The sequence below is a fragment of the Lagenorhynchus albirostris genome, chromosome 11 (assembly GCF_949774975.1).
Source record: "Lagenorhynchus albirostris chromosome 11, mLagAlb1.1, whole genome shotgun sequence".
Lineage (NCBI taxonomy): Eukaryota > Metazoa > Chordata > Mammalia > Artiodactyla > Delphinidae > Lagenorhynchus > Lagenorhynchus albirostris.
This window is the reverse complement of record NC_083105.1, coordinates 95,810,463-95,837,254: the sequence shown is the minus strand read 5'-3', so window position 1 is coordinate 95,837,254 and position 26,792 is coordinate 95,810,463. Positions and strand designations below refer to the sequence as shown.

General features: G+C 38.0%; 1 protein-coding gene and 1 long non-coding RNA gene across 2 annotated transcripts; one reads left to right on the top strand and one right to left on the bottom strand.

Annotated features, from left to right (window-relative positions):
- Nucleotides 1-1,877: 1,877 nt before the first annotated feature.
- Nucleotides 1,878-21,602, bottom strand: LOC132529854 (uncharacterized). The gene is made up of 3 exons (XR_009543594.1): nucleotides 20,118-21,602; nucleotides 13,866-13,970; nucleotides 1,878-2,009 (listed from the first exon to the last, which is right to left on the bottom strand). It is a non-coding gene; the product is annotated as an uncharacterized LOC132529854 (long non-coding RNA).
- Nucleotides 21,603-21,695: 93 nt separating this feature from the next.
- Nucleotides 21,696-24,100, top strand: SMIM10L1 (small integral membrane protein 10 like 1). Its single transcript, XM_060166894.1, has one exon. It carries the CDS (start codon nucleotides 21,863-21,865, stop codon nucleotides 22,067-22,069), a length of 207 nt encoding a protein of 68 aa, XP_060022877.1. The 5' UTR covers nucleotides 21,696-21,862; the 3' UTR covers nucleotides 22,070-24,100.
- The last annotated feature ends 2,692 nt before the right edge of the window (nucleotides 24,101-26,792 follow it).

Below are 26,792 nucleotides of genomic sequence, written 5' to 3'. Positions count from 1 at the left end.
GTAACAAAATTGTTCTTTCCCTGTGTGTTTTGTTAGTCTTGATTGCAGGTTTATCTTTGCATTTGCGAATTCCTCTTTCCCTGTCTGTGGACACTTTTTAAATTTATTCCTGAGTGCCTCCACTGTTGCAGTGGAGAGGGGTGGAATCTGCTAGCACAGAACCTTCCAGCTGTCTCTATTAGGATTTTTCCATTCATTTTGGGTGTTGCCAGCCACCTGGAAGGCTGTATTGCCTCTGTGACCCAGTTATTCATACTGACTTCTTCAGTCTGAAAGCAGATGCCAAACCGTTTACTGCTTGGCTGTGTGTGTGTGTGGGTATGTGGGTGTGTGAATGTTTGTGTTTGTGTAGGGAGGGATGGAAGCAGGACCAACCTGCTTGACTGTTCTACATTCCATCTCTAAGCAGTCACCCTAATCCTTGGCTCCATATTCCTTGTTATTTTCATTGATTATGAGTTAGAAGAGTCTTCAGAACTAATCTCACCATATCAGCCATTATATCTAGTGTCTACCTTTCAGCCAATTTTCCTTCCTCAATTCAATCCTGTCAGATTTCTATCTTTTAGACGTATCTAAACATTTCTGTTTTCCTAATGACATTCTTTTTCTCCAGTATGGCTAAGGATTTATTCCTTATTTTTAAACTCATTTTCAAAAATTTGTTGGGAGGTCAGGTTTGTTGCATTCGCACATTCTGTTAGTAATGCCCACTAATTAATTGTTTTCTGTATTTCAAGCTATTTCTTATTGGCTCGACTGCTAGTAAAACATGTATTAACAATACCAGTAATGGAAGAATATTTGTATTCAGCAACTTCTGATCAATAGATCAGTGAAGCACTGAACTGAGTAAACATGAATAATTATCATAGGCTACCCTGTATAAACTGACATCGTTTTGCATTTTCCAAAAAGTTTATAAATTATATCACCAAATTCTCTCCACAAGTCTGAGATAATCATTATAATTTCAAGTTGAGAAAACTATGTCCAAGGATTAACTGAGATTCACACCATTAGCGTGAAGCAGAGAAAGGTTCAATGCCCAGGGAGGGATAGCTGTTAAAGGTACAAGATCTACACTGGGTGCAAATTTCACCTCAATTACCAACTAGTTGTGTCACGTTTGAAAAATTTTTACTTTTCCCATCTTTTAGTTTCTCATCTGCAAGTGTTATCAATTACAGTACTGCTCTCAAAATACTATAGTGAGGATTACATTTAAAGAGCTTAGAACTGCCCCAGTCACATAATATGCACTCAATAAATAATAATTGTTATTATTGCTACTATTTTGAACTCGTGTCCAGCATCTTTTACTACAGTATATCATTATATGTAAGACCAATTTTTAAAAAGTCCTACTGAATTTAGGGATAAGTTCAGAAAAAAAGAAGAGAACTCTCCCAAAATGCAAACACACACACACACACACACACACACACACACACACACACACACACACACATGCTCATACATATATATAAGTATTGTCTAACCATTTGCAGTGGTAACTCCACATGATGCTTTCTAGGTTCTAGAGAATACAAAATGTGTCAGGAAATAGTGTTGAACAAAACAGATACAATCCTCTCTCATGGAGCTTACAAACCAGAAGAGGAGACAGATGTTAAAGAAGTGATTATACTAAAACAAAGTCATTTCAACTGTACTAAGGGCTTTAAAGCAAGAAATCACTTGGCAACCTATAGCTCAAAAGACTTAGAAATACTCAAGTTCAACTACAATGACTGGAATTTTATCTCCCTGAAGGCATGAATGAAAAATAACTGCTTTTTAAATTGTTGAAAAAATGTTGTGGCAGAATATCCATGACTTTTATTAAAAGAATTAAAACAAAACTTTAATCATTTTCATCTTTTACTATTCAAGTGCAGGAAACAAAGAATCTGACAGGCAGAATAATTCAGTTCTTTGGAGACATGTACTCTATTATGAAGAGAAGGACAGATCTTCTGTTGTTACAAGGTTCTCTGGGGAGGTGGCTAAAACAGAAAAAAAAAGCATCAATGGGTTCATTGAATTGTAAGTAGTATGTTAGGACATTGCTACAGTCTGAATGTTTGTGTCCCCCCAAATTTCGTATGTTCAAATGCTAATCCCAAAGAGGACGGTATTAGGAGGTGGGTCCTTTGGGAGGTGCTTGGGCCATGAGGGTAGAGCCTTAAGGAATGGGATTAATGTTATAAGAGACCCGTCAGAGAGCACACAGCGAGATACCGGCAGTCCGCAGTCGGGAAGAGGGCCTTCGCCCAACCACGCTGGCACCACCCTCCGGAACTGTGAAAATTTCTGTTGCCTGTAATTACCCAGTCTGTGATTTTTTGTTAGAGCAGCCTGAACAAACTAAGACAAAATAAATAATCCAAAGTAAAAACTGCCTCTGTACTGATCAGAGATCACTGAATACAAAACTTCTTTCACTACTTTTGCCGTTAATCTATGTTTTATTCCCAGTCGAACCAGTAAGAAATAGCCTTCAGGTTCTAATGATTAACATTACATAAAACTATCAGATACATACCGACTGCTCACCGTGTCCCAGGAACATTTCTAGGCATTTGGGGCATATTAGTGCGCAAAACAGGTAGAGCTCTCTGACTTCGGGTCCTTTAAATAATTCAATATAAAGTATCCACCTACCCTGTCTTTGTGGGAGGAGACAAGGAGGACAGGACCCTTCTTCTGACAACAGAACCGAGGGCAAACTAAAACTAACTGAGCTCCAGTCAAGGAAAGAGACAGCTGAGATGCTGCTCTTGCTTGTCTTCATGCTGACCTCAGGTCTCTTCACAGTTTACCCCTCACAAGCAACTACACCTGTGGGCTCATTTGCAGCTAGGTGTTTTGTTCAGGCAGTCAGTATCCATCCCAAGCATCACAGGCCATCTTTATTTCCAGGCGGAATATTCATGGCATGCGGAGAGGATGGATCCAGAGTAATGCTGTAGAGTAATGGGAGTCGAAGCCAGTACAATAGATTGAAAAGGGAAAGATGAAAGATTGTTAAGGAAGTCTTCTTAAATAATGCCATTTGCAGCAACATGGATGGACCTAGAGATTGTCATACTCGGTGAAGTAAGTCAGACAGAGAAAGACAAATATCATATGATATTGTTTATATGTGGAATCTAAAACAAGGTACAAATGAACTTATTTACAAAACAGAAATAGAGTCAGATGTAGAAAACAAACATGGTTACCAAGGAGGGAAGGGGGAAGATAAATTGGAAGATTGGGATTGACATATACACACTATTATATATAAAATAGATAACTAATAAGAACCTAGTGTACAGCACAAGGAACTCTACTCAATACTCTGTAATAATCTATATAGGAAAAGAATGTAAAAAAGAGTGGATATATGTATATGTATAACTGATTCATTTTGCTGTGCAGTAGAAACTAACACAACATTGTAAATCAACTATACTCCAATAAAAATTAATTTAAAAAAACAAAACAAAAAGGAAGTCTTCTTAGAAGGCAGAGTGAGATTTGGTGGCTTTGGATGTCCTTCAACAGTTATCCTGGATCCTGCCACTCAGATTTTTGCCTCAGGGTTCCTGACTAAGGAGTTTACATGAAAGGAACAGTGGAAAAAAGAAAAGCACACTGCAGTGGAGTGGCATATGACACCAAGTTAAGAACCAAGGTCGGAACACAAGGTGAAAAATCATGTATTGCCAGAATTACCCATGGAAATCCCCTAATCAGCCCAAGTTAAAGTGCTTGGCCCCTGTTTTTGTTTTTACAACTAGATATCAGGTCCTATAACCCTTTGTTAGTCTATGCTTTTTTGTGCCCTTAGTTAATTCTTCCATCTCTCCCTCAAAAATGTTGACACATCCATCACTATTCACATGTCTGGCCACATGACCTGTGCATTTTTTAAAAATTAATTAATTAATTTATTTTTTACTGCATTGGGTCTTCATCGCTGTGCACAGGCTTTCTCTAGTTGCAGCAAGCAGGGGCTACTCTTCATTGCAGTGGGTGGGCTTCTCATTGCAGTGGCTTCTCTTGTTATGGAGCACGGGCTCTAGGCGCATGGGCTTCAGTAGTTGTGGCACACAGGCTCAGCAGTTGTGGCTTGTGTACCGTGGCATGTAGGATCTTCCCAGACCAGGGCTCGAACCCATGTCCCCTGCTTTGGCTGGCGGATCCTTAACTACTGTGCTACCAGGGAAGTCCCTGTGCATTTCTTTTCCTCTTTCTTTCTATCTCAAAAATCCTTTGAATCCGTTGTGTATTATTTCCTCAGGTTTGCTTACACACGTCAACTCTTTTCAGCTTAACCAAACTTAGTATAAGTGATGATCAATGTATACACAATATTTCAGTAAGTTAAATGGATGGAAAGTTTTTATTGTAATATTTGAAATTATCTGGGTAGGCACAGGGTTATGTAGCACTATTTGGTATAAACTGGATTGGAAGTACAGAAGTGGGGCCTCTGACTCTCTGTTTCTCTCTCAACAAGGCTGAGCACAGAGGGGACCCTTACCTACTTACTGACTTAACCAAGTGACTTAGTGGCCTAGCCAAATGGTGGGGAGAGAAGGGGCAGTCAGCTGCCTCAAGAGAGTGAGCCCGGCTAGGGTTTACTCCAGGAGGTGGATGGACAAGAGCATTCGCTCCTGGATTCTGACAAAGCAAACCTGCCCTAAAATAGAGCACAGTTAATATCCTCATATCCTTGGTTCTGAACAAGCAGATGAGCAAATTCTCCTCTCTTGAGAGGAAGCAGAAAGGAAGGTGGGAAGAAAGGAGAAAGGATGAGGGAAAGGACTGTTGAAGGATAACTGTTGAAGGACATCCAAAGCCACCAAATCTCACTCTGCCTTCTAAGAAGACTTCCTTTTTGTTTTTTTTAAATTAATTTTTATTGGAAACATGGGAAGGAGGTCAAAACTGTATGGAGAAGGGTAAAGATGCCTCTCTCCCCATAAGTCCCCCATTGCAAATCCACTGTCCTATAGTTACAAAATGAACCCAAAAGTTACAATGAAAAACACCACCAAAGGAAATGCCTCCTATTATTAATTTTTTAAAGAAATATTCCTATCCTTTACAAATTAAAATCCTAAAAAAACTAAATTCCAAAATACTCTGCCCTCCAATTTCATCTTCTGTTCCCCTTACTTAAGCCATTCAGATACCTCGTTAGAGTCTATCTGCCTTTAGCTGTAACTGAGCTTAAGCCATTTTTCACTTGAGTAATTATAGGTCCTTGACCCTCCAAAGTCAAAAAATATCCCCTTGCTTTCCACCCACAGTATCTTATATGTCCCATTTTCCAAAGAACGAAAAGGATAATTGCATATAAAAGAATATTACAAAAATATCTCTACACATAAGTTTAGAAAATTTGCCTGAAGCAATAACATTTAAAGAGCAAAAGCAATGCGCCTGCATTACTATTGCAAGCCACAGAGGTAGGGAAATGGAAAAAGAAAAACAAAAACAAGGAGAAAATTGTTTTCAACTTAGACTATCAGTGAACTTCTACCAGATGTCTATAGTCCACAAATTGTGAGCTAAAAACTCAACTAGAAGAAATATCTCCTTTAAGAAGTTAATAGTGATTTTATGCCTTATGTATGTATTCTGTCAGAGGGTGGAATGTGAAACGCTCTGTCTAAAGTGTTATAAACATTGTCTAAAGTTTACTTAAGGAATTCTTCCCATTAGTTTATGAGAAACATCTAAATTTTTTTTTTTGAACCCCATGTTCCTAGCATGACAAATAAATGGAGTTTTTCTTCTACAATACTTTTTAAGCAGGGTACCATTATTTGTAATAGGGAATTCTAGACACCTTGACCTTCATTCAAGTGTTCTGCTCTGGAAGATGTATGTCTTCATCCCCAGCAGGAGCCTCAGACCTTTTAACCCTACCTTAAAGTCTGTCACTGTGACCTCCTGTAGTGACATTCTTTTTTTTTTTTTTTTTTCCGGTACGCGGGCCTCTCACTGTTGTGGCCTCTCCCGTTGCGGAGCACAGGCTCCAGACGCACAGGCCCAGCGGCCGTGGCTCATGGGCCCAGCCGCTCCGCGGCACGCCGGATCTTCCCAGACTGGGGCACGAACCCGTGTCCCCTGCATCGGCAGGTGGACTCTCAACCACTGTGCCACCAGGGAAGCCTGTAGTGACATTCTTGATGCCTATGAATCTTGTCTCCTAGAGGAGGTTTCTTTCTTGCTCCCAAGATCATTTCACCTGGAGAATTACTCTTACCTTATGCTTTTAACAAATTAAGGGTTTGTTTCGAGCCTAACTATACATACTGTATAGTGCATAGATCTTAATTCTATAGCTTAATGAAATTTTACATACAAATACAATTGTATGTATATTTGTATGTATGTACATACAAATCTACTTCCCAGATTGAGATAAAGAACATTTCAGTTAACTTGTTCTTAAATTGGGCTGTTGATGTTTTGGGAGCAACTGCCCTTAGGTCCTGATAAGGAACAGTATACCCCTTTCATCAACTTGCTCATTTCCACAAGCATCCTTTTTTTTCAGCTTCTGAATTTTTCCGGCCATAAGTAAACTGCACTATTTCAAGAGCAGCAAAAACCTCTATTCCAAATCCTAACCTGAAGAAGTGGACTAGGTGTCTCAATGAAAAACATGTTGCCTGTCATGTCAGTAAACAAAGGATGTTGCAGCCATCAAGCCATCACGTTACAGCTGCCCTGACTGTGAGCTCTGAGGGAACTCAGGATAGAAACAGGATGCCTGCCACCTAGCAGTCAACTGCGGTGCCCTCCCCCAACAGCGCACCCTGAGGAGACTCAGGATGAGAAAGCATCAGATACTGGCCCCCAGATAACTGAGATCCATATCAAAGGAACGATTTCAGTGAGCCCAGACTTCTGCATCTTCCCATATATAAAAAAGCGCTAAGTTCCTTAACTTGAGATATCTTTCTTTAATTAACAGTAAACTTTTGAAGTTCCGACTACCTGGTCTTTGTTGCAAAAACTCCTATGTATCCCGGCTTCTCCCTTACCTCTCTCAGAGCTATCTGAGATGCTGTGTCCCAGGCTTAAGTCCTTGATTTTGTCCGCCAACTAAAACATAATTCTCAGTTTTTAGGTTGTGCCCTTTTTTCAGTTGACAGGTGTCTATAGCGTTTTTTTCTTTTTTCACATGTGCCTCTATTTTTTCTCTAACGTAGTAGTTTCCATTGCATTTCCATGATGACTAATGAAGTTGAGCATCCTTTCTTTTGTTTTTGGCCATTTACTATTTCATACAGAGTCTGTTCAAATTCTACCTATTACTGTATGGGTTTTCTCATTTTTTTTTATTGATTTGCAGGAGTTTCTTCTAACTTCTGGATACAAGCCCTTATCAAAGACTTGTGTTGCAAATAACTTTATTTTTTGTTTCTTGGTTAATACTTTTGGTGTCAATTGCTGGCTTTATGATTTCCTGTCATACTTTGAATAGTTTCTGAAACCATTTACTACTGGGAAAATGATTCCCCTTTGTTACGTAGGCTCTTGCTTTTCATTCTCTAAGTCTTGAGTCTCTCTCTCTCCTTTTTAGCCCAGCCTTTAAAAGCCATAGGTACAGGTATAAAGCTCCTTTTCTTTTGTATATCTGTTTTACCTTGCTTCTAAGTTCTCGAATTTTTCTTGCAAGTTTTTCTTGGGTTTATTCTGCAGCAAGCCTCAAATCTTAAGAGAATAGGTTTTCTTCTTTTTTTTTTTTGGTTTGTTTTTTCCCTCCTCACATAAAGCCCATTGTGGGTCTGAAAGCTTCTCTGCTCTGCACGCAGCTGCTCAGTGATTCTGGCTGCTTTGGTCTTATGGTCCCACCAACTGACCCTGAGGCCTGCACATTTGCCTGGAGACTCATAAAAGGCTTTTCAGTGTCTCAAACCAGAAATGACATATGTCACTTGTTCTCATATTCATTGCCCAGGATTGGTCACATGGCTCCAGCCAACTACTTGGGGGAATGGGAGGTAGTTTTCCTTGTTCCAAGGGAGGACAAGCAACAGAAGGGATCTGGTGAACTCACAGCATTATCTCCGTCAGAGCAAGACTGCCTCCTTCTTCCCATTTCTTATTTTTTAAAGTTTGAGCAAACCTGATTCTTAGAGACAAGGTGTTCCAAATAAAAGTCTTTTGAATTTCTTTGCTGGCCTTCATTTTTTAATCATTCTATTAAATAGCCAGGACTTCACTCCAACACCAGGCTCTCCCTCTTTCTCAACATATGTAAATGGTCACTGCTACTATGTCAGATAAGCTGATTCGGCTCTCTTCAGTGAAAAATAACAAGAAACAAAACCAAATAAAGCTGAGACAAGATCCCTCTGCTATCAAAGTAAGCAAAGTTCTACTCAAAATGTAATATATGAATACTGTACATAATTTTAAAAATGAAATGTCATAGCGGCATCATGAAGAATGATAAATAAAAGAATCTGACAATTGTGCCATAATGAAGGGTGTTCATTCTAGAATACAAAAGGGTGAAGAATCTATGTGTTTGTATGTCATGAATAAGAATAAATATATCTGAGTCAGCGTGAAGGAGTGTAATGATTTTAAGGCAAGGGAACAGACCACAAGAAGCTATTGCATTGTTCCTTTATATCTTTGATGTTAAGTGTTTTCATTCAAAGAGGGACTATAACTCCTGGAAATAAGACTTGAGACCTTTAGATTAAGAAGTTGTTGAAACAACAACAGCAACAAAACTGGGAAGACATACATATCTAATTTAAATGGGTATTGGCCTCAATAAAAGAACTGCATTTGCTCTTAAAATTCTAATCCCTTTAAACAACAAATTTTGTTAATCAGCAAAAATAATCAGTCCTTTACTTTCCTTTGTAAAAAATTTTATTGAAGTATAGTTGATTTACAATGTTGTGTTAATTTCTGCTGCACAGCAAAGTGATTCAGTTATACATTTATATATATTCTTTTCATATTCTTTTCCATGATGGTTTATCACAGATATTGAATATAGTTCCCTGTGCTATACAGTAGGACCTTGTTGTTTATCCATCCTATATATACTAGTTTGCATCTGCTAATCCCAAACTCCCAATCTTCCCCCTCCACCATAGTCCCTTTATTTTCTATTTGCTTGTTGGAGGAATATGATGGTTAGCTCTGAAGAAACTCACAACTCACAGAAGCTCTGTGTGGTCTAAGCACAAAGTGATGAAAATACAAGATGAACTTGGATAGCTACCTCATGTATGCAGGGACAGAAGCCTAACACAGATCATCAACTAAGTGAAGGCTGACAGATATTATGCTCTTTAGAACATTCCTCTCTCAACTAGGAATATCAGACTGCCTAGAGTGGCTGCTAGTGGCTGTCTTTCTGTTCCAACTGGTGTTATTGACTCTTGTACTTTATTCTTTCCTGACACATCTATCTTTCCTGCCAATCTCAACAACCATTCCGGAAATCTGAATGAGGAAACTTTTCTAAATCCTGAGTTGGAAAACTTTCATAATGAGGAGACATCACACATCATTGAGAATGAGACCATCTAGCATAATTGATCCATGACAGCAAAAGTACAAGGATGATTACTCTTTGTCTTTATCTCAGCCTTCTCGTGTTTTGGGACACTTTGCTGGACTCAATTTAGTGTCCAGAAATAGGTAATAGTCCACGGATTATTTCTGTTTACCCACAAATGCCGTGAGGCCTGTGATGGAGACAACATTTTTAAATGAAAGACAGAGCAAAGTTTTTTTTTAAAATAAAATTATTTATTTATTTATTTTTGGCTGCTTGGGTCTTCGTTGCTGTGCGTGGGCTTTCTCTAGTTGTGGCGAGCGGGGGCTACTCTTCAGTGCGGTGTGCGGGTTTCTCATTGTCGTGGCTTCTCTCGTTGTGGAGCACGGGCTTTAAGCACGCGGGCTTCAGTAGTTGTGGTACGTGGGCCCAGTAGTTGTGGCTCGCGGGCTCTAGAGTTCAGGCTCTGTAGTTGTGGCGCACAGGCTTAGTTGCTCTGCGGCATGTGGGATCTTCCCGGACCAGGGCTCAAACCCATGTCCCCTGCATCGGCAGGCAGACCCCCAACCACTGTGCCACCAGGGAAGCCCCAGCTGTTTCAGTTTTAATGTTCAAGGTCAAAGAGATAATAAGAGGAGGAGCCAAGTCCTGAGTTCCCGGAAATCATTTGACTTGACCTTTCATGTTTGTACAAGAAAACCAGCTCTTTCTTAACTCCCTGATTCCCCTCCACTGAGGCCAGTTTGTCTTAAATTCCCTTCCAAGTTGCAGCGGCAAGTGCCGTTCCCACCAAATAACTCTCCAAATCCTTTCCACAGCTTCCAGCTCCTCACCTCCAGTATTTCTCCTAAGGGAATCTGATGCCGTAAATTTTATCTTCACTTCTTGTCAATTTTCTGTGAACTAAACCAACCCTAAAGCAGGTATCATATATTAATGTGGGTGTCTTCTTTGTAGACTTTCCCCTGGCACTACCTAGCAATTCCTCTGGTTCTGCCAACAAATCAGAAAGTTCTTTCTAAACCCTCTCCCAACTAGTTCCTGTGTCATCAAGCAATTACATTTGTGCTTTCTTAATCATTCCTTCTTCTATTTGTCATTCTCATAAGTTGAGGAAGACAGCAGAAGCTGTACTATCGTGTGACAACTTTAATAACATAGGACACAATGAGATCAGTGATAAATCATGGAAGGAAATATTCTGGTTCAAGCAACCTCACAAGAGAAAAGACTGGAGGTCCTTCTTGTGTAGCAGCATAGCTTTTATTGTTCTTTGCAAACTACGCAAGTGAGAAACCCCAAATTTCTCTAGAAGAAAGGGAAGAATAACTGTGATTTAAAGATGCTTTCCTTCTACCTTTAGCTACCCTGCTGCCTCTGAAAAAAGCCCAGCAAACAGTTAAAGATCCAGAGTGGTAAGTCCGATATGATGACAAGTGTGATAAGGTTTTGATGAGCAGACATGTGAGCATTAAGACTGTCTATCCTCTAAACACCCAGACCTGGCCCCTTCACTGGGTCTTTGTTTCCTTGGAGGCGCCCATGTCCATGGAGCAATCTGTGTGGGTTTCTCCTGTTAATCTGCCTTAGATCGATTTAATTCTCACACCCAGCTGGAGACCCTAAGAGGGCAGGGGAAAAGTTATGCCCCCCCTAAAATTTGATCTCTGTTCCACTGTCCCTTCTCTGAGGGACAATCATTTTACACAGTAATCTTACTGGGTTCTGAGAGCCGAGGGTTCAAAATAAATGCATAGTGGGTTCCATTTACCTTAAAAAAAAAAAAAGACTGTCTATTCTCAGTCATTTTTTTTTTGCTTTCCTTTTCTTTAGAGCAAACAGAGAGCAAAGGGCTTAGGTACAGAGAGGAGAATAATATACGGTATTCCTCTCCTTGATCACAACTATTCAAATAATCTCCACATTCAAAATATACCCTCTTCCTCCCAAGACCATCACGGGGTTCATCTAATCAGAGTATCACGTTTGACATCTAAGATCTTATGATTAGATTAATATTTCAACCCCAATTCCAAAAGAGCAACTCACCAGGAACAATTTACTCAACAGATAATTTTTTTAAGTAATGATTGCATTTCATGTTTGTTCTTTAAGTCTATTGATCCTTCCATTAATTAGTTCGAATGTCAATTATTCTAATCATTAGTACAGATTAAGAACGAATACAGATGAACACTTCTTAAGTTTCTCTTATTCCTTCCCCAGAGTCATGCCCTACTACTTCTGTTATATGATATTGAAATTTTAGGGAGAGATTTGGTTTATTTTGAGTAGTATTTCCAATAGTTGGCTGAATCAATCATTCAAAGACAATTTCTTGTTGATTTACTTGTCACTTTGGCCAATAAAAATCAATTTTTCCAATCTTAATTTGATAGAATAGCTTTTTTAATTTTAGAAATACAGCCTTCTTCAACCTATTAACTTTAAATTAAAGGTGTGTCTATATACAGGATACAAAAGAAATATGTGATATGGTTTACTGTCCTCAAGGAACAATCTTCATGGGAGAGTAAGGCTTGCATACCCTTAGGAAAGTAGTAAATAAATATGTACTAAATTCAACATTTTACTGCTAGACTATGTGATACAAACAAGTGATGTACATTCCCATGGACCTGGAGTACAAAGACAATTAGTAAGTTGTTGGGAATCAAATAAAAAGAGATTAAAAAGAGCTAGATGAAATGAACAACAATGGAGTATACTTGATCGGACGACTCTTCCACAGCTAGCTTTGCAGTTATTATGGTATGTGTGCTATCAGGATGAATATGAAAAAAGTAGTGCTTGAAATAAGATTGAAAATAACTATTGTAATATATTATTTGAACCTCTCTCTAACCTTATGAGTTCTATTATTCTAAAAATACGTATCATTTTTTAAAAAAGAAACAATGTAACATAATTTCCAAGTTAACCTACTTTACAAGTTAACCTCAAATATCATTATAAGGTTTTCAACGAAATTCTAAAATTGTTTATTTAGGTGTGGTAACACACTTTTTGATTTTTTATAAATTTTTGTGTGCGGAATTGTTTGTTTGGCCTTATATTTTCTTTTAATGTTACATATTACTCAAAAAGAAACTTAAGATAGGAAGCCATGCTAAGAAAAAAATAAAATAAAAGAGCCATGAAAATTGTTGCAATTGAAATCTAGAAATATAATGATGTATGATATTATAGAAGCTATACTTATAATGACCACAGGGTGGCATCCTAGCATCATGCATGACAATACTACTCGATCTGGACGTGCTATCAGAATACAATGAAAACTAGCTCAAATTATTGTAGGTTCTTTCCTCCAAGAAAGTTGTCAAGAGAAGCCAGACTTTAAACATCATGCTTTTTTGTGTATATGTTTGATTTTTCTTGACTCATAGCTAGTTTTACCCTTCCCTTGGCAACTGCCCTTTGCCCCTGGTCAAACCTTCCCTCTTCTAAAAAGAAAATCGAATCCTGCCTATTCCTCAAACTAGCAATGCACGAAGAAAGTGAGAATTTCAACAAAAAGACAGAAAATACTTTAGAGTACCAAAGAGACATAATAGAGCTGAAGAATACAATAAGAAAACTAAAAAATTCAATAAAGGGGCTCAACAATAGAGTAAATCAAGCAGAAGAAATGATTAGCAAACTCAAAGACAGGGCAGTGGAATGCATCCAGTAAGAGGAACGAAAAGAAAAAGAATGAAAAAGAATAAAAACAACTTAAGGGACATATGGGGTAACATCAAGCCAAGCCAATATTTGCATTACATGGGTCTCTGAAGGAGAAGAGATAGGCAGGGACAGAAAACTTATTCAAAGAAATAATGGTGGAAAACATCCCTAACCTGGGGAAATTAACAGAAATCCAGATCCAGGAAGCCCAAGAAAGTTCCAAACAAGATGAATCTATAAAAAACCCACACCGAGACACATTATAATTAAATTGTAAAAAGTCAAAGACAAGGAAAGAATCTTAAAAGCAGCAATAGACAAACAACTTATGAACAAGGGACCCCCCCCCATAAAACTATCAGGAGATTTATCAGCAGAATCTTTGCAGGTGGAAGGGAGTGGCATGATAACACTCAAAGTGCTGGGGAAAAAAAACAAACTGCCAACCAAAACACTCTACTAAGGAAAAAAAACAAATCTGTAACTATGTGTGGTGATGGATATTACCTAGACTTATTGTGGTGATTATTTCATAATATATACATATATCAATCGAATCATGTTGTACACCTGAAACTAAATAAAGTTATATATCAATTATATCTCAATTTTTTAAAAATTGTAATAAAAAGAATACCTAGCAAAGTTGTCCTTGAAGGAGAGAGTTTTCGAGACAAGCAAAGGCTGAAGGACTTCATCACCACTAGATCAGCCTTATAAGAAATGTCAAAAGGACTTTAAGCTGAAACAAAAAGAAGCTAATCAGTAACAGGAAAATATATGAAAGTATAAATCTCAATGGTAAAGATCTCTTTCTCTCTCTCTCTCTCTCTCTCTCTATATATATATATACACACATACGGTTAAATTCAGAATACTCTAATGTAATGGTGGTGGATAAATCACTTACAAATTTCGTATTAATGTTAAATGACAAAAGTATTAAATATAACACATAGCTATAACTACAATAATTTGTTAATGGATACACAAAGTAAAGATGTAAATTGTGATATCAAAAACATAAAACATGGTGGGGGGGCAGGAGAGTAAAACTGTAGAGCTTCAGTATGATTTCAAAGTTAATTGTTGTCACCTTAAGATAGGCTGTGAAAAATATGTTTTATGTAAGCCTCATGACAACCACAAAGTAGAAATCCATATTATCTACAGATAATCTATATAATAGTAGGGGACTTCAATACCCAATTTCAACAATGGATAGATTATTCAGACAGAATATCAATAAGGAAACATCGGGCTTATACTACATGCTGGTCATATGGACTTCATTTACAGAACATTCCACCCGTTCTTCTCAAGTACACATGGAACATTCTCCATGAAGGATCCTGTTAGGCCACAAAACAATTCTTAACTACTTTAATATTGCAATCATATCAAGCATCTTTTCTAATCACAATGGTATGAAACTAGAAATCAATAATAAGAGGAAAACTGGAAAATTCAAAAATACATAAAGAATAACAACATGCTTCTGAACAACCAGTGGATCAAAAAAGAAATCAAAAGGGAAATAAAAAATATCTTGAGACAAATAAAAATAAAAACACAATATACCATAACTTGATGCAGCAAAAGCAGTTCTAAGAGGGAAGTTCATAGCAATAAATGCCTACATAGAGAAAAAAGAAAGTTATCAAATGAAAACCTAACTTATACCTCAAGGAACTAGAATAAGAAAAACAAACTAAATCCAAAGTAAGTAGATGAAAGAAAATATTAATAATAAAGATAAGAATAGAAATAAAACTAGGAATTAGAAAATGTCAATAAAACTAATACCTGTGTTTTGGAAAAGATAAACAAGACTGACAAATTCTTAGCCAGACTAAGGAAAAAAAAAAAAAGGACAAGACTCAAATTAATAAAATTATGAATGAAAGAGGAAACATTATACCTGAAACACAGAAATACTAAAGGTCATAAGAAACTACTATGAACAACTGTATGCCAAATAACCTAGAAGAAATTGATAAATTCATAGAAATATATAATCTACCAAGACTGAATCATGAAGAAATAGAACATCTAAACAGACCAATTACTAGTAAGATTGAATCTGTAATCAAAAACCTCCCAACAAACAAAAGTCCTGGTCCAGATGGCTTCACTGGTGAATTCTACCAAATATTCAAAGAATTAATACCAATCCTTCCCAAACTCTTCCAAAATATAGAAGAGGAGGAAACACTGCCCAACTCATTTTATGAGATGAGCATTACCTTAATAGCAAAGTTAGACAAGAACAATACTGGAAAAGAAAATTACAGGTCAATATCCCTGATGAACATAAATGAAAAAATCCTCAACAAAATATTAGCAAACCAAATTCCACAGCACATTAAAAGAAAAACACACGATGATCAAGTGTAATTTATTCCTCAGATGCAAGGATGGTTCAACACTCACAAAACAATCAATGTGATACACCACATTGATAGAATGAAAGACAAAAATCATATGAACATCTCAATAGACGCAGAAAAGGGATCTGACAAAATTCAACATCCATTCATGTTAAACTCTCAACAAGCTGGGTGTAGAGGGAACATATCTCAACTTTAATAAAGGCCATATATGACAAGCCCACAGCTTTTCAGTAGTGAAAAGCTTTCCCTCTAAATCAGAAACAAAACAAGGATGCCCATTCTCACCACTTTATTCAACATAGTACTGAAAGTCCTAGCCATGGCAATTAGGTACGATAAAAAATAAAAAGCATCCAAATTGAAAAGGAAGGAGTGGGACTTCCCTGGTGGCGCAGTGGTTAAGAATCCGCCTGCCAATGCAGGGGACATGGGTTCGAGCCCTGGTCCGGGAAGATCCCACACGCCGCAGAGCAACTAAGCCCATGCACCACAACTACTGAGCCTGCACTCTAGAGCCCACGAGCCACTACTACTGAAGCCTGCACACCTAGAGCCTGTGCTCCGCAACAAGAGAAGACACTGCAATGAGAAGCCTGCACATCGCAACGAAGAGTAGCCCCAGATCACTGCAACTAGAGAAAGCCCACGTGCAGCAACGAAGACCCAATGCAGACAAAACTAAATAAATGTATATATTAAAAAAAGGAAGAAGTAAAACTCTTTATTTGCAGATGGCATATTATATTTAAAAAAAACATAAAAACTCCACCAAATAAACTGCTAGAACTAATAAACAAATTCAGTAAACTTGCAAGATACAAAATCAATATCCAAAATTCAGTTGCATTTCTATACACTAACAGTGAACTATCAGAAAGACAAATTAAGAAAACAATCTCATTTATAACTCCATCAAAAAGAATAAAATACCTTGGAATAAATTTAACTAATGAGGTAAAAGATCTGTACACTGAAAACTGCAAGACATTCAAAGAAATTGAAGAAGGTGAAGAAGACACAGATAAGTGGAAAGCTATTCCATGCTCATGAATCAGAATAATTAATATTGTTAAAATATCTGTACCACCCCCAAGAGATCTACAGATTGAATGCAAGCTCTATCAAAATTATAATAGCATTTTTCACATAAATAGAAAAAAATCTTAAAATCTGTATGGAACTACAAAAGACTCTGAACAGCCAAAGCAATCTTGAGAAAGAACAAAGCTGGGAGCATCACACATCCTGATTTCAAACCATAGTACAACCTACAGCAATCAGAACAGATAGTATTGGCATAAAAACAGACACATAGTTCAATGGAACGAAACAGAGAGCCCAGAAAAAAACATAAGCATATACACTCAACTAATTTTCAACAAAGATGCCAAGAGTATACGGTGGGGAAAGGACAGTCTCTTCAATAAATGGTGTTGGAAAAACTGAATATACAACTGCAAAAGAATGAAACCAGACCCCATCTTACACCACACACAAAAATCACTTCAGAATGAATTAAGGACCTGAAGTTAAGACCTGAAACTATAAAAATCCTAGAAGGAAGCATAGGGAAAATGTTCCTTGACATTGGTCTTGGCAATGAGTTTTTGGATTTGACACCAAAAACAAAGGGAACAACAGCAAAAATAAACAAGTGGGACTACATCAAACTAAAAAGCTTCCACACAACAAAAGATACCATCAGCAAAATGAAAAGGCCACCTCTGGAACGGGAGTAAATATTTGCAAATCATATACTGATAAGGGGTTAATGTACAAAATATACATGGCACCCATACAACTCAATAGCAAAAAAGAAAACAAAAACAAACAAAACAACTAAGAATATGGTTTTTAAAATGGGTAAAGGACCTGAATAGACATTTTTGTAAAGAAAACATACAAATGTCCAACAGGTTTATGAAAAGGTGCTCAACGTCACTAATGATCAGGGAAAGGCAAATCAAATGAGATACCACATCTATTAGGATGTCTATATCCAAAAACAAGATACAACAAATGCTGGCAAGGATGTAAAAAGGGAACCCTAGTGCACCACTGATAGGAATGTAAACTGGTTCAGGCAGTTGGAAAAACGTATGGTGGTTCCTCAAGAACTAAACAATAGAGACACCATATGATCCAGCAATCCCACTTCTGGATATACATCCAGTGGAAACAGAATCATTTTCTTAGAGTTATCTGTACTCCCATGTTCATTGAAGCATTATTCACAATAGTCAACTATGAAAACAACCTAAGTGTTCACAGAAGGACGAATGGATAAAGAAAATGTGAAATAAATATATATGTCTCACAAATATTATTTGGCCACCAAAAAAAAAAAAAAAAGGAAATCCTGCCATTTGCAACAACATGAGTAAAACTGGAGGGCGTTTTGCTTAGTGAAATAAGCCATACAGGGAAAGACAAATACTTCATGGTATTACTTGTATATGGTATCTTACAAAAAAAAAGTTAAATTTACAAAAAAATATGGTGATTGCCAGAGGTTAGGGGAAATGAGAAGAGGTTGGCAAAAGGGTACAGACTTTCAGTTGTAACACAAATAAGGTCTGAGGATCTAATGCATAACATGGTGACTACAGTTGATAATACTGTAAATTTGCTAAGAGAGCTGAACTTGTGTTCTCACACAAATAAAGGGGGGCTGGGTAAATATGTGAGGCAATTTATGTGTTAATTAACTTGATTGTGGGAATCCTTTAACAATGTATACGTATATCAAATCATCACATCATACACCTTAAATATATTATAATTTTGTCAATTATACTTCAATAAAGCTGAAAAAAAAGAGAAAATGTGTTGAAACTGGTTAAGCCTTCTTCAGCCTGGGTCTATGAATAACTGCAGAGAGGGGATAAACGGAATAGTATTCAGCAGTAAAAAGGAATGGGCAAGATGTTACAGCGTCCCATGGAGTCATCTCCAGTTATACGTCTAAGTGAAAAACAGCAAGATGCAGAACCATGTGTATAGTGGGCTATCTAGTGCCTAAGGAAGTGCAGAAGGCTTTCTAATTGAAAACTAATTTTTTAAAATAGTTACCTATTTGGAGTGTAACAGAGATGAGGAGACAGGAAAGAAGCTAGACTTCTTTAAATACACTTTGTTTTTTTTTTTGCTGTACGCGGGCCTCTCACTGTTGTGGCCTCTCCCGTCGCGGAGCACAGGCTCCGGACGCAGGCTCAGCGGCCATGGCTCACAGGCCCAGCCGCTCAGCGGCATGTGGGATCTTCCCGGACCAGGGCACAAACCCGTGTTCCCTGCATCGGCAGGTGGACTCTCAACCACTGCGCCACCAGGGAAGCCCTATACTTTGTTTTGAAGTTTTGACTCTGGTACCATGAAAATTTATTACATAATAATAGACAAAATTAAATCAAAAGAACTAACAATCTGTAAAAAATCAAATGCAAAATAAAGCAAAGACACTTGTTTGTATAGTGCATGGTTTAATAATAAAGTTGTTTCAAATGATGCTAAGACATGGTAATTTTATTTTTTGTCTCCATTAGGATATATTCTTAAATAAGAGAAATCTTAAATTATTTTTTTAATAATTATGTTGTTAGAATAGCATATGGTTAGTTTGAAACTATTATGCACAGAGATGCACACAAATAATTGTTAATTTTTTGTTGTTAGGGACCAAAATTTTCAGCATTAGAAAAAAGAAATAAACATATACAAAATTAGAACTAGAAAGGTCAGCATGAACTCACTGAAATTTATTTTAAAAGAATCTATTCTGGTGGTTTTAAGCATAAAGGCATTTTTGAGAGAGTATCAAAGTATTACATGGTCTGCAGAAGGAGATTCAGAGCTAAGCGTCCAGAAACGATGCCGGCATCAGATATTTTTCTAGATACCTTAAGAGGGAAAAATCTTAATCTGATGTTGCGGCTAATGGTTTGCTTCAGTATGACACAAATCTGATGCTTGAATGTACAGTCTTGATCCAGAAATTGCAGTGTTACTATGGGATCTAATCATTGCTATCACGTTACAATTTGTTTTTCTTTCACTGAGTTTTACTAAACCTACATAAAGGTTTCCACTGAACATCAAACGGTTCCTGATGTGTTGCCTACTGAAAGGCTAAATTCAATCTGTTAGCCTGCAAATGTGGGACAGACTCTTTCACTGAGTTGTAATTTTTCTCTTGTGCTTAGGCGTGGATCGTTTGGATCCAATTCTTGCAGGCTGAATGCATTTTTAAAAATATAATAGAACACTTATATTGGCAACTTCTTTAAAAAAGGAGCTGAGAATTTGCAGACCTGCTGCAGCTTACCTTAACACTTTTTCAAAGCATCATTAAACCAAACAAGCCATTAAAAAGTACTAAACTGGGCATATGTATATGTATAACTGATTCACTTTGTTATAAAGCAGAAAATAACACACCATTGTGAAGCAATTATACTCCAATAAAGATGTTAAAAAAAAAAATGAAATGAAGCACTTACATTTGATCTTGGTATGATCTCCTCTTTAGGTAGAGCTCTACCAGGAGCTTTAGGTTGCATTCCTGGCCCTACTGATGTGAAACGCAGTGAGATGAACTACTTTTCAGAGCCTGTCTAGGCCTCCTGAAAATGAAAATCAATGTGTGTGATGAAAAGATGAGCATGACCTCTGGGGATTTTAAGCTTCATGATGATTTAATAGCAAATCATTGTAAATTCAGCAGACTTGACTTTCCCAATAAACATTTACTTTAAAGGAGAAAAAAAAAAGTACTAAATTGGGAATATAGGGTCAACAATAAGGGGATAAGAAAGATCTGGAAAGGAAGGCCAAGTTAAAGAGTCAATGAAGCAACATCTGGAGAAATGGTTTAAGATGTGTTCCTGTTGAAGCTTACTTATGTGTGCCTACTTGGCAAAAAGTTTGGATCAGTCATTCAAGTCTAAACATCAAGGGACAGAATAAAAAACACAATCATGTAAAACACTGATCCTATCCCACTCTCCACTGTCACTTTCACCTGACAGAAATCTTTCGTCAGCTCTGCAGCATTGACAAGTAGGAGCTGGAGCTTCATGACTGCTCTTCTTTGCCTATTCCTTTCCAACTGGAACAGGATATCAACCTAGCCATGTTATAAACATTGATAAATGGCTGCTGTTTTCCCCGTGGGCTTAGAATGAAAGATCTGGTTTTCATGGAGTTAACAAGAGCTAGTGGGGAGGGAGGGGAGCAAAGAGCAGAAGAATGGTGGAAGAGAATGAGTCCACATAGTTTTACGTGGTTGGAAATGGAAGATTCAGGGACTTAATGACTCTGTGACCCTGAATACCTCTATTATTCTTTCAATTTTCAGAAAGGATAAATTGTACTTCTATGTGGAAACGATACATTTACTGGTTCTGAGTTGTCATTTGTCTTACGCTACTCTTCAGTCTCTATACCAGTATTTTAGAAGTTGTCTTGAGTGAGCAGTTATCAGTTCCTCTAGGTGCTGTCTAGTTGCTGGGTTGGTACTGGTAGCAAAGTAGCAAAAGAAATTCTAGTTGGGGATACACAATTGAGTTTTATACAGTTTTATATATGTGGATATGTGTGTGTGTGTTTGCTTAAATAAGTGTGTAATTTCTAACAGTTGCACCTGAAATCGTCCTAATACATAGGAAATCCACTGCCTGAGACTGTGATCCTTTAAGTTAAAGCATGATATAAATACGGAGACTTTGTGCCCAAACTGGCTTATGTAAGGAGATCACCTTGCCATAATATTAAAGTTAATGTTACGGAATCAAATGGGTAAGATTCCTGGCTAGTAGCCCAGTTCACAGATCAGTCTAACCCGAGTTTTAATGCAAGCTCCTCGGGCAAGTTCCAGAATTTTACTTAGCTTCCTTTCTTCATTTTAAAGTGAAAACAGTATCGGTAAGGCTGTTCGTATATGCTGTACAAAATAACTGCATGGCATATATGTAAATAAATAACCCGTTCCCGACCTATCAAGAGTTAAAACGCTAAACGCTGAATACCGTTTTAAGCAGTAGACAGGAAGGGGCGGAGCGCCAGCCGCAGCCCCCGCCTCACCGCCGTTAGGGAAGCAGCTGCGGCTACGTCAGGCGCGAGTGTAAGCCCAGCTGCCGCTTAGCCCCCGGCCCCTCCCGGTCACCGCCGTCAGTCGGGGGTCCGCGGGGTCTACGGTCACCCTGCGCTCCAGGCACCGCACCGGGCAAGCGGCGACACCGCGTCCATGGCCACCGCGGCGGCTCCGTCATCCTTGGCTCTCAAAGCCTCGAGCCTGGCCGCGGCCCCCGGCTCGTACGGGGTCTTCTGCAAGGGGCTCTCCCGCACCCTCCTCGCCTTCTTCGAGCTGGCCTGGCAGCTGCGCATGAACTTTCCGTACTTCTACATCGCGGGCTCCGTGGTCCTCAACATCCGCTTGCAGGTACACTTTTAGAGCACTGAGGAAGCCGCCGGTATCCCGGGCCTGCATTATGGCGGACTCCCAGGAGGCCGCGCGGCGCCGCGGAGCTGGGGGCGAGGAGTTCCGCTGTCTCGCGAGAGTGCCTGGGCTCCCTCCGCGGCTGTGCTCTCCGCTCTCAGCCGAGCTCCTGTACTGTCACTGAGACCTTGCCGAGATTAGGAAGAGGAAATACGCGATTCCGGGAGCCGAGAAAGAACTTCAGCTAAGACCCACGACAATATTTAAGAAGCTGTGCATCCTTAAAACAAAAACGGGACGAACAGGCTGCATGACAAAAAGGGAAAGGTACTAAAATTTTCAGGACAAAAATGTACAACAAGCTCATGGTCCATATTAATTTAATAAATAAGTAAATTTCGGGAGTATGAGACTGGAATATAAGCAGACGCTGAATGAGTAAGAAGCTGGAGATCTTAAGGATATGCTGTGGAGGGCATATATTTCTTCATCCCACAAGAAAAAACAATGACGATCAGAAGCTTTCACTGAAAAAAACTGCACAGGAAACACATCCTTCAAATACCAAACAATGTAAAATGCTGCAGGATTTTGAACAGAGGGAGTGTAAGAAAGTGGACTCTATTTCAGTGTCCCTATGAGTAACATGCAGTTCAAAATCTTGGAGCCAAAGAAGGAAATCCAGTCATAGCACAAAGCTTGGCGACTTATCGAATAACATTTAAATAATCGTAATAATGTAAATGCTGTTGATGGTTTTCATCTTCTTAAGAGAATACTTACAGTTACAAAGTTTGAATGCACATGTTATCAGCCTTGATGGTGTAAAAGTGAGGGTACCTGGAATGGTAATGGTGTCTTTTAAAGTGGGAAGCTGAGAGGAAAATTCTGTTGTCGATGGGGGAAGAGGGCATTTTATTATTAAAGAGTAGCCATAAAATTGCTTAAATGTAACTATATGAAAGAGAGAAGAGGAGGGGAGAACAGCATGAGGTCAACAAGAAATGCCTAGAGGTTAGAGTTAGGGTGGAATGTTTCAGATTACCTGATGTATTTGGAGTCAAGAGATTTTTAGATTTCAGAGAGTCTGGAGACGAATTAGTGGTCTGCAAAATTTTTTCTAATTAAGGAAGCAAAGCTGAGGCAGTTATAAACCCCGGGAAAAATAAAAAAGTTTTTCAAGAACTACACTGTATAACTCCACTGTGAAGAATATTACTACTCATCATATAAAGCCAGTTTTAATTATATAAACACTGAATACAGGTAAATTATTAGGTAACATTGGAACGACTGGAGAAGAGAGAGATGTATATGTAATGGGGGAGAATCAATCAAGATCTGATATAGAAAAGTTGATTTTAAAAAAGCAGTATAACTTGTCACTTAGAAAGAGTACAATAAGAAATAGCTAAGAGTTAAAATTGGTAGTCTCTGGAGAAAGAAAATCAGGGATAGACAGAAAGGTGGAGGACTGCTGTTTTTCACTACCAGTCTAACAGTAACGGTGATTTTTCTTAGCCGTGTGTGTGTGTGTGTGTGTGTGTGTTCGCGAAGATATATCTATATATATATAGATATAGATATCAGGCAGACCTCTGTTAAAATACAAACTAATTTTGTGGTCCAGGTGAGCCCATTAATCTGCCTAAACCCCAGTTTTCTCAATTCTATTAAATGAGAGTAAAAATACCCACCTTGAAAGATCAGTCAAGAATTAAAAATAAGCCTGACTTAGTGCTTGATACATACCGTACACAGTAAAGAGTATTTGTTATAACAGAATATTTCATCAACTTGTGAATAAAACTTAAAACTCTCATATGGAGTGCCTGCTTTTCCATTGGAGAGTTTTAGTACTGAAGGAGGTTTGTAGATTACTGACAATGGGGGTGTAGGGAAGACCCTCCAGGAAGAGACATTTGAGCTGAAAGGGGCAATTATTTGCCAAAGTAAAGATTTAAACTATTTGTAGTGTTCTGTATTCCACTAATTGTATCCAACAAACAAGTGTACTCTAGGAATATAAAATAAGTGCCCCCTGTAGCACAATGTCTTGCTTTGAGTAACTTCTTCCTACCCTTCATTCCTTGTCTCCAGCCAAAGTAGAGTACATCTTCATCTTTCTACGTCATACACTTTCTTCAACCTTCTGTACCTTATTTTTTTTTTGACTTATGGTTACTCTACCTGTGTTTTAAGGCTGAACTTAGACGTCACTTTTTCCATTAAGTTTTTCCCAGATGCTCCTGACCAGATTAGAGATCATTTCTTTTAATCCATCTAAAGGGCTGTGTTAATATCAACCTATGCCATTTTCATAGGCTTCCTTATTTGTGCTTAATTGTGCATTAATTATCAGATGCAGTTTTTAAAAGAATATCCAAGAAGACAGGTTTCCGGACTATGATCTCTTCCCTTGGTAATTACATATTGCTGTGAAAGTGCAGGGACTAAAACATTTTAGTCTAAAATATCAGAAATGTAATTTGATCAATGAAATAATTCAGTATTGCCAATGGGCTTACAAATGGTGGGCACCACTATTTCCTAGAGGCACTAATGTCCCAATTTGTAACACAAAAGAATGAGGCTGCCATTAGCCCTGGAATGGTGACATACAGGGATTTGGGTGGCTAATGAACATGTGCCTTCCTCAACCTTTTTTTCTTCATATTAGTGTTTTGCTACACTGAAGAAACTAAGGCACTTCAGCAGATTTATTATTATATCCTCCACTAGATTAGAAGCCCTATGAGGGAAGGTACTATATCCTATCGAATTTTACAGCCTGTAATATCAGCAAATATATAGTAGGAACTGAATGAAAGCTCCATGATTTACCATTTATTCTTAATAATTGCTCTTAAAACCAGATGTGTATTTTTCTTCCTACATGATACAACTCAGTAAAGTTTCCCATGGAAGAAAACAAGATTTTTGCTCTACTTATTATTAACCACTTACTATTCTAATTTACAAGGAATTTTATTCCTCCTGGCATCCTTCCAGGTCACATCCATGAAGCCAAAGATTTTCTCAATCCCCAGCCTAGAGCATTGCCTAATGTGAGTAAATATTGTTGAATGAATGCCAAATTAGTTGGTTTTTCTACACTTAGCAGTCAATAAAAGAAATAAAGATGTGTTTGTCCCTGATACTAAAGTCATCTACTTTATTTCTCCCATAAATCAAGCTTTTTCAGGCCTTGAAGAATATTGATCGGCCCAGAGATCTCAAACTTGAAGAAGCAAAGAGATGGCATGATTCTGATCAATAAAGAAAAACACTTGTTTATGCAGTTCACCTGACAAGAATGCTGGGGGAATGGTGACTCTTAATAGTTTAAAGGGAAATAGTGATCATAGTAAACACATAACCTAAGGGTTAGGGAGCAAGATTTTTTTTTTAAGGATTTTAAAATTGAGGGTAAAAATACTTATGATTAGTTGGCTAAAAGAATGTATCATCAGGACTTCCCTGGTGGTCCAGTGGTTAAGGCTTTGCCTTCCAATACAGGGGGTGTGGGTTCGATCCCTGGTCAAGGAGCTAAGATCCCACGTGCCTTGCGGCCATAAAACCAAAACAAAACAGAAGCAATATTGTAACAAATTCAATAAAGACTTTAAAAATGGTCCACATCAAAAAAAAAAAACTTGAAAAAAAAAGAACATATCACTATCAGCATGTTTTTAAAATGTTATTGAGATTTTAATACCAGGAACTATGAAAAGTTATTTACTTACATGATCATAATCCTCCCGTGTACCCTATGAGGAAGATATTTTCATCATCATTTTTTCAGGTAAGGAAACTAGGATTTAGTGAGGTTAAGTAACTTTCCTAAGGTCAGAGTAACTGGCCAAACCACAAGTGCATCTCAAGTTTATTACTAAAGATACATTTGATGAGGGATTCAATTTTTTTTACATGTATAGGTAATTCTGAATAATCCCGTCGCTTTTCTCAAATTCTCAAACAGAAGTATTACCTGAGTAATACTTGAGGATATCTTTTTTTAATATAATTATTGAGGGCCTTTTGTATTAGAATATAAATATTTAATATTATTTGATATTAAATTCGAGTATTTTATACTCTGATGCCTAAAGCCAGTTGGCCTATTTGTGGGGAAGAGGGGTGAAGGCGATGGAGGACACAGAGGAAAGGACATTCATTTCCCCTAGGATGGAAAGAAAACACTTTCCTTCCCATGATGGAGTGGAGATCGGGTAAAAACATGAATTTTGAAGCTCAGTCATCGCTGTCCTGAGGAGGCCGAACTAAATTCCCGGTTACAAAATTCTGCAGTCCTATTTTAATGGAGACTTTTCTTGGGGCATCAATAGCATTTGATAGAGTCAAGAAGAAAACAGAACTTACACATGGAGACATAAAGTGGTGGCGGAATAGAAAGTTTATGAATATAGGTACAAAAGAAGGAGAGGAAAATCCTAATGCCTGGAAGGTAGTCTGAGGAGTAGATTCGGAAGATTCCAAACACAGTGGACCAAGGGAAGAACCCCTTTAATAGCTATCAGAATTTCCAACACTTGGGCTGGATTGAGTCACATCAGTCTATTTCTTGAATTACCCTAAGTGTGGAAACTTCCTTGCGATTTCAGCAAGAACACATGATAGCCTATTGCCCAGCAGGATTACCACCAGGTCAGGTCATGAATCTTTTGCAGCTGAAACCAACTCCTCCCCACCCCCACTCCTCACTAATACAAATCTC